Raw genomic sequence first — 8,816 nt, 5'->3', positions numbered from 1 at the left:
CAAGATGTGGGGGCCAGGCGAGGTGGCTCATGCCTGTAATCCCAACACTTTGGGAGGCTGAGGTGGGCGGATCACAAGATCAGGAGTCTGAGACCAGCCTGGCCAACATAGTGAAACCCCGTCTCTACTAAAAATACAAAATGTCGTGGCATGCGCCTGTAATCCCAGCTACTCGGGAGGCTGAGGCAGAATTGCTTGAATCCAGGAGGCCAGAGGTTGCAGTGAACCGAGATCGCGCCATTGCACTCCAGTTTGGGTGACAGAGGAAGACTCCATCTCAAAACAAACAAACAAACAAACAAACAAAATCAAGATGTGGGAAAGTCTCCAGAGATGGCTTTTTAGGGAATAGGTCAGAAGAAGGATGAGGTATCCTGGTGTAAGTCACCTGAGGGCCTTGTGTAGCTTCCCTGAATATGTTGCAATACACTGGGAGGAAGCCGTATTTCCTAGATTTATACCTACTTTCAGATTTACACCCACTCCCTAAGGCCAAGGTGCCTCTGGTCAGAAGTAGAATGAAAAAGAATTGTTCTCACCAAGGAAATCTCTGTAGAAAAGTTGCTGTGAAACTGGAATAGGTGTGTCTTTCTGTCCTTCCGGTTCTTTTTATAGATACTGCAGGAACCTCAGTGAGAGCCTACGGTCCTTCCGCCCATTTGGGAAGAGATTAAAGAAGCTCAGGTTGGCTCTTTCTTACTCATTGGCAGTTACAACCTCACCAACACTACAGCCTAAGCTTCCAGAGTGGACACGGAGAAGGTAAGTTGGAATTGGGGGGCCATGCCCTCAGCTGTAAACCTGGGTCACTCCAGCCATCTGGTCTGGAGATAACTGAAGGGACATAGAGCTAAGGGGTATTCAATTGCAATAGATTTTTTTTTTTTTTCAAATGAATATGTGGGATCTTTTTCCTGGGCCACCTCAGTCCTCAGTCAAGACATGGACTTTCCCACTAAACTGTTCAAAAAGGTATTTAAAGAAAGGGACCATTTTGTACAATTCTTTGATGAACAAATAATAGGTGTTTAAATACAACCTGTTGCATTGGATTGACTTGAATTGAACTGAAAGAAGGAACAGTCATTAAAATTACTGGGAAATTTTATTCCCAGTAATTCATCTGCCTGTCTCCTTCAAGCAGTGCATCAGTGTCTAGAACGATCCAATGATCCACTGATGTTGGCAGTCCTTGTTCTGGAGCCTGATATAACTGAATTCCGTCAATCATGCAAACATTCTCATACACCTCCTTTTATGAAAAAGATTTTATGTTAGCTTTCAAAAAGCCTTGTAAATTAGTACACACAAATAGACATATTATCAAGTAAAGTCTGTTCAGCTTTTCCCAGCAGGATGAAGCCAAGATCGTTTTGAGGGGTTTAGGTTGCCTTTCTCATTTCCTTTACTGACATCCTATATAAAACTGTTATACATTTGGGGTAATATGTGTGATGGCATTTCCCATCCCCTTAGACTATGTTTGCATATATCTTTGAATTTTCTTCCCCTGGGGAAACTTAGCATTTAGATAAGTATCAAGAATCAAACAAAATGTAACTCAGGCTCTCGACAGTGTCCTAGGAACAATTTTGGTAAAGACATTTATTTCGTATGCCCAGGTGTCTTCATTTCAGAATGACAGATGTTAGAGTGCCCTCATGGACCGCCCTATAGGCATTCTTGTAGGCATTAAGTCGGTGCAAAAGTAGTTGCGGTTCTTGCCATTCCTTTTTTTATGTGTTTTTTGGTTTTTGTTTTCAGACTCTGTCGCCCAGGCTGGAGTGCAGTGGTGCGATCTTGGCTCACTGCAACCTCTGCCTCCCGGGTTCAAGCGATTCTCCTGCCTCAGCCTCCCAAGTAACTGGGACTACAAGGCGCATGCCATCATGCCTGGCTAATTTTTTTTGTATTTTTAGTAGAGATGGGGTTTCACCATGTTGGCCAGGCTGGTCTTAAACTCCTGACTTCAAGTGATCCACCCATCTCGACCTCCTAAAGTGCTAAGATTACAAGCATGAGCCACTATACCCTGCCTTGTTTTTCGTTTTTTGAGACAGAGTCTCACTTTGTCACCCAGGCTGGAGTGCAATGGGGCGATCTCTGTCCTGGGTTCAAGCGATTCTCCTGCCTCAGCTTCCTGAGTAGCTGAGATTACAAGTGTGCACCACCACACCTGGCTAATTTTTGTATTTTTAGTAGAGACGGGGTTTCACCATGTTGGCTAGGCTGGTCTCGAACTGCTGACCTCGTGATCCACCCACCTCAGCCTTCCAAAGTGCTGGGATAACAGGAGTGAGCCACTGCGCCCAGCCTTCTTGCCATTACTTTTAATAGCAAAAACTGCAATTACTTTTACACCGACCTAAGAGATGCAGAGTTGTCATTTTGTCTCATCCTTTTTCTGCAGGGCATCAGAAAACCATTCTGGTGAGGTCTACACCCATAAGTCACCATGTACAAGGACTGCATCGAGTCCACTGGAGACTATTTTCTCCTCTGTGACTCTGAGGGGCCATGGGGCATCGTTCTGGAGTCCCTGGCAATACTTGGCATCGTGGTCACAATTCTGCTACTCTTAGCATTTCTCTTCCTCATGCGAAAGATCCAAGACTGCAGCCAGTGGAATGTCCTCCCCACCCAGCTCCTCTTCCTCTTGAGTGTGCTGGGGCTCTTTGGACTCGCTTTTGCCTTCATCATCCAGCTCAATCAGCAAACTGCCCCCGTACGCTACTTTCTCTTCGGGGTTCTCTTTGCTCTCTGTTTCTCGTGCCTCTTAGCCCATGCCTCCAACCTAGTGAAGCTGGTTCGGGGTCGCGTCTCCTTCTCCTGGACGACAATTCTGTGCATTGCTATTGGTTGCAGTCTGTTGCAGGTGATTATTGCCATTGAGTATGTGACTCTCATCATGACCAGAGGTATGATGTTTGTGCACATGACACCCTACCAGCTCAATGTGGACTTTGTTGTACTCCTAGTCTATGTCCTCTTCCTGATGGCCCTCACATTCTTCGTCTCCAAAGCCACCTTCTGTGGCCCGTGTGAGAACTGGAAGCAGCATGGAAGACTCATCTTTATCACTGTACTCTTCTCCATCATCATCTGGGTGGTGTGGATCTCCATGCTCCTGAGAGGCAACCCGCAGTTCCAGCGACAGCCCCAGTGGGACGACCCGGTCGTCTGCATTGCCCTGGTCACCAACGCATGGGTTTTCCTGCTGCTGTACATTGTCCCTGAGCTCTGCATTCTCTACAGATCGTGTAGGCAAGAGTGCCCTTCACAAGGCCATGCCTGCCCCGTCACAGCCTACCAATGCAGCTTTCAAGTGGAGAACCAGGAGCTCTCCAGAGGTACTTTCCTGGGGGATTCAGGGAGCAGGGAGGTGCTCCTACAGGAGAAGCAGGAGAGAAATCATGCAGTAGGATGAGCCAAGAGGAAACTGAAAGAAAATGGTCAGATATGGGGTGGGTGGCTTCATAGTTCAAGCATGGAAATGCAAACTCCCAGAATCAAGGTTAAATTTTTATGAAAAATGAGTTCTTCCAAAGCATAGAGCTTTATGGGGAGAGACCAAGACATACATGAATCAAAGGCCCCAAAGAAAGAGGGCATGACTCTGAACGTTCACACTGGCTAAAGAAAGGCATCCACTATAAAATGAGTTAACCAGGCCGGGCGCGGTGGCTCACGCCTGTAATCCCAGCACTTTGGGAGGCCGAGACGGGCGGATCACGAGGTCAGGAGATCGAGACCATCCTGGCTAACCCGGTGAAACCCCATCTCTACTAAAAAATACAAAAAACTAGCCGGGCGAGGTGGCGGGCGCCTGTAGTCCCAGCTACTCGAGAGGCTGAGGCAGGAGAATGGCGTAAACCCGGGAGGCGGAGCTTGCAGTGAGCTGAGATCCGGCCACTGCACTCCAGCCTGGGTGACAGAGCGAGACTCTGTCTAAAAAAAAAAAAATAATCAGTTCACCAGCCCTAATTTAGGCCTGAACCATGCGATTTTGCATGACATCTAATGTTAAGTCCAGATGTGTTGGCCTTCAAGTGCAAAAGCCAATCCTGGCAGCAGTGATGGACATTTTAAAAATTTGTCTCAAAGCTAATTTGCCCAAACATAATCTTAAACTGATTCATAGGACTCACTACTTCATTAAAGTCATAAAACCCAAACACTTCTGGATTTCAGCTTTTCAAACTATTTATTGTTTAAAATCCTTCAAAGCTTACAAAAAACGAGAGGAAGAGTCATTATATCCTAATTCTGAGTAAAGACTCAGATGTGTGATCATTAGGAGAAAGAAAGTAACTTGCTTATGTGACATTTTCATAATAATTTCTGGGTCATATTTTTATTCAAGCCACCTGACTACACTTTGTTAAGGAATAAAATATATTATCCATGGCAACAAGGATGCTTGGATCCCAACAACCTGGGGGAAATAGTGGCTAATTTCAATTATCTGGAAATATGTCAAAATTCATTAATTCCTTTTCTGAAACATCTGGGCTATTATCCAAAACCCAACATCATAGTTTTACATCAATTTTTGTGTCTTAATAGGCATCTGGTTTCTCACATTTTATTTCTAATGTGTAACGATGATGTTATTTTATATATTGTACAGCACACATAATGTTCACTAGGCTCAAAAAAAATTCACATAAGCTTCCTTTTAAGTACACACACTTTTTTTGAGCTGTAATCTATGGCTAATTGCGCATTCAAATTAAATCCTGTTCAGATAAATACATCCATTAATTCTTTTCAGCTCAGTTGACCAAAAGTTGGAAATTGACACTACACATTTTTTCCCATAAAAGTTTTCCATTGCTTGTTGGTGATGCATAATCACGTCACTGAGTTTGGTGGCAGAATTGCAGAGTCAATCTTTCCTGAAAATACTTCTCATAGTTCTTACTAGAAGATAAAACTGTCTGTGTTTGTTTTTGTTGCTGCTGTGTGTTTCCAGGAAACAAGAGTCAGAGCAAAAAAAATTCTTAGAGTTTCACAATAAACCCAAATACATTGAGCTTTGTAATGATCAATATTCCATACCCCACAAAATACCAGGAAAGAGTTGAAAGGGTTCAAAGGAATATCTCAGTTGAAGAGCAAGGGCTTGCTAAAATACGATGGTTCCTGGTTTGGCCAAGAGTATCCTATTACTCAAGCGAGGTTAGAAAATCTATTTCTGAGCAGGAAATAGTCTGCCAATGATAGTCATCATCAATGTAATTTGAAATTTTGTGGAAAAAAAAAAAATCAATAGTGTGTAAAGAACATATTGATTGGCTGGGCTCTGTGGCTCGCACCTGTAATCCCAGCACTTTGGGAGGCGGGTGGATCGGTTCAGCTCAGGAGTTTAAGACCAGCCTGGGCAACATGGCGAAACCCCGTCTCTACAAAAAATTAGCTGCGCATGGTGGCACAGGCCTGTGGTCCCAGCTACTCAAGAGGCTGAGGTGGGAAGATCACTTGAGCCTGGGAGGATGAGGCTACAGGGAGCCATGATTGTAGCACTGCACTACAGCCTGGGTGACAGAGTGAGAGCCTGTCTCAATTTTAAAAAAAAAAAGAAAGAAAGAAGGAAGGAAGGGAGGGAGGGGGAGAGGGAGGGAGAAGGGGAGAGGGAGGGAGGGAGAGGGGGAGAGGGAGGGAAGGAGGGAAGAAAGGAAAGAAAAAGAAGGAAGGAAGGAGGGAAGGAGGGAAGAAAGGAAAGAGAAGGAAGGAAGGAAGGAAGGAAGGAAGGAAGGAAGGAAGGAAGGAAGGAAGGAAGGAAGGAAGGAATTGCTCTCCAAGATTGGGCAAAATAACCAGAAGCTTAAACTCAGAAAGTAAAATCAGAATTTAGGTCACCCAGAAGAAGTACAAATATCAAAATTTCAAGGAACGATTAAAACTCAATTAAAAGTCCAGGATTCCACCTAGCTAGGAAAAACACACAAATAGATATAAAATAGGTAAGAGCTAGAGAAGTATAATAACAATAACTTGAAACATCTGAAGTGTTACAGTGGGTCATAAGCTGATAGTAGGGAAACAACTTACCACTGTCTTTGCTTTTGTTTGCTCAAGAAACAATCACGGTACTGTATAAACAGATGTGTGGTCAGCAAGAACAACCGTGCCATTGTACCCAGCATCAGTCAGTCTCTAGCAAGGATACCCACTGATCCATTAATGAGAAGTGTGGGAAGCTTGGGGAGGCTCGGCAGAACCCCACAAAGATGATTAAAGGGTTATAACATCAGACCTGTGTGGACAGGTGAAGACAGTGAGAATGAGATGGTCATTCTTAAGCTTTATGTGCTTTACCAGACTATCCAAGCTCTCTCTCAAAATTCTGTCCCAAAACACATTTTGTTCAAGTCCATGAGGCATGCATTTGTGATGTGACGCTTCTGACTAATGCTGTTTGTAGCTGTGATTCCAGTCACATAATTATTTAATTTACCACTGGGTTATGAGACCAGAATTATTCAGCTAAAAGAAGAGTAGGACAAGAGGTCCCTAGCTGGAAATTTCACAAGTATGGCCAGGCTCAGTGGCTCACACCTGCAATCCCAGCATTTTGGGAGGCCAATGCAGACGGATCACCTGAGGTCAGGAGTTAGAGACTAGCCTGTCCAACGTGGTAAAACCCCATCTCTTTTAAAAATACCAGAATTAGTTGGGCATGGTGGCACATGCCTGTAATCCCAGCTACTCAAGAGGCTGAGGCACGAGAATTGCTTGAACCTGGGAGGCGGAGGTTGCAGTGAGCTGAGATCGCACCACTGCTCTCCAGCGTGGGCAACAGAGCAAGGCTCTGTCTCAAAAAAAAAAAAGAAAGAAAGAAAGAAAGAAAATTTCACAAGTGTGAAGACCTCTCCCCAAGAGGCAGTTGTCTTATTGTTTTCCATCTCCAACTAAAGATAGTGGGTGGAAATGGATGCGGAGGCATGAGAGATTTAGATTAAATACGAAAATAAGAGTCGGTAGACAGAAACAGATCAGCAAAGGGGATTAAGAATTTCATTTCCCTGGAAGTCTTTCTAAAGAAGATTAGGCTTTATTCCTCTGAAGTGGATTATGGACTTAATTTTAAGATACAAAAACATCTGGATAGAGAATGAAAATGCAATCAGGCATATTACTGTAGGACACCAGAAAAATGGGTATAAATATTATTTGCACTGTGTTATGAGTGTGTCCCTGAGAAGCTGAATACTGATTGGACTTTTAAAAATCAGTTGGTCTCAACTAAAATCTTAAGCCAAAAATATAGATACATCTTCTCACAGCATTTGATTGAAATTTAACACGCTCAGCATCTTGTTAGGTACAGGAAACTGCAACAAAAAGATTAGGGTAAAGAATTTGTGTATAAGAAATGAAGCAATTAAAATGCAAAATAAAATAGAGACATAATTCTGAAACTATTTTTATGTTTAACTACTTTCCATTTACATGCTCCTGGGATTATGTTATTTTTTAACATATTCTTCATTAATTAGTTGATGAATATAATACTTGTTTTATATTTAATTTGGAGTTGGTAAATTTTGGAATATTTCTCTTCCTGAATAAATGATAAGTAACCTCCAAAATAAATAATTAGAATAAAATCACTAGGTCTTTTAATTGAGGAATCTTAAATGTGATATAAAGAGCAGAAATCTTAAATAGAGTAGAATATCAGCTATGAATTGTTTTATGAGTGGAAAACTTCTAATTATTGCCTGCCTTATCTGTTTTAGACTAACTAGAATATCGTTATATCATATTTGCTAACACTAAGACCCATCTGTATTTGAAAGTGTTGGCCGGGCGCGGTGGCTCACGCCTGTGATCCCAACATTTTGGGAGGCCGAGGAGGGTGGATCACCTGAGGTCAGGAGTTCAAGATCGGCCTAGCCAACATGGTGAAACCCTGTCTCTACTAAAAATACAAAAAATTAGCTGGGCATGGTCTTGGGCACCTGTAATTCCAGCTACTTGGGAGGCTGAGGCAGGAGAATCACTTGAACCCGGGAAGTGGTGGTTGCAGTGAGTTGAGTTCATGCCATAGCACTTCAGCCTGGGCAATGAGAACAAAACTCCATCTAAAAAAAAGAAAGAAAAGAAAAAAAGGAAAGAAAAGAAAAGAAGGAAGGAAGGAAGGAAGGAAGGAAGGAAGGAAGGAAGGAAGGAAGGAAGGAAGGAAGGAAGGAAGGAAGGAAAGAAAGAAGGAAAGAAGGAAGGAGTCACATTACTGTGGGCATTTTTCCATCCAGTGGTTGGATGCTTACAGACAAACCTCACATGATTCTTTTTGAAGGCATTAGATAATCAGTGAGTGTGCATAATGTAAAAATGGGTCAACGAGTATAAAACGAGATGAGCCAAGAGAACACTGTTCCTGCAAACATAAGCCCTTCTGGTTGTTTCCCTAGCAAACTCCAACTTCTGCTGAATATAGCCCTTTTTGACAATTCTCAACATTTTTTTCTTCAAGGCCCACTCACCTTACCAGGGGAAATCCAACTTAAATGGTCCCGGCCGGGCGCGGTGGCTCACGCCTGTAATCCCAGCACTTTGGGAGGCCGAGGCGGGCGGATCACAAGGTCAGGAGATCGAGACCACGGTGAAACCTCGTCTCTACTAAAAATACAAAAAAATTAGCCGGGCGCGGTTGTGGGCGCCTGTAGTCCCAGCTACTCGGGAGGCTGAGGCAGGAGAATGGCGGGAACCCGGGAGGCGGAGCTTGCAGTGAGCTGAGATCCGGCCACTGCACTCCAGCCTGGGCGACAGAGCGAGACTCCGTCTCACAAAAAAAAAAAAAAAAAAAA

The 8,816-nt window shown here is 43.5% G+C and overlaps 1 protein-coding gene across 3 annotated transcripts in view; it reads left to right on the top strand.

The window, feature by feature from the left end:
• Nucleotides 1–721: 721 nt before the first annotated feature.
• GPRC5D (G protein-coupled receptor class C group 5 member D) overlaps nucleotides 722–8,816 on the top strand; it is a 12,281-nt gene continuing 4,186 nt past the window's right edge. Inside the window, exons 1-2 of one of the 3 annotated variants that reach the window (XM_025402972.1) lie at nucleotides 722–762; nucleotides 2,411–3,350. In XM_025402972.1, the coding sequence (XP_025258757.1) occupies nucleotides 2,456–3,350 (895 nt within the window). In that variant the 5' untranslated portion in view covers nucleotides 722–762; nucleotides 2,411–2,455. Of the gene's footprint in view, nucleotides 763–1,891; nucleotides 3,671–3,978; nucleotides 4,137–8,816 lie in introns of those variants that run through there. The other 2 variants (XR_003121861.1, XM_025402971.1) reach the window with 2 other exon arrangements.

Source organism: Theropithecus gelada, chromosome 11 (assembly GCF_003255815.1).
Source record: "Theropithecus gelada isolate Dixy chromosome 11, Tgel_1.0, whole genome shotgun sequence".
Lineage (NCBI taxonomy): Eukaryota > Metazoa > Chordata > Mammalia > Primates > Cercopithecidae > Theropithecus > Theropithecus gelada.
The sequence above is the reverse complement of the archived record's forward strand: the minus strand, read 5'-3'. Positions and strand labels throughout refer to the sequence as shown.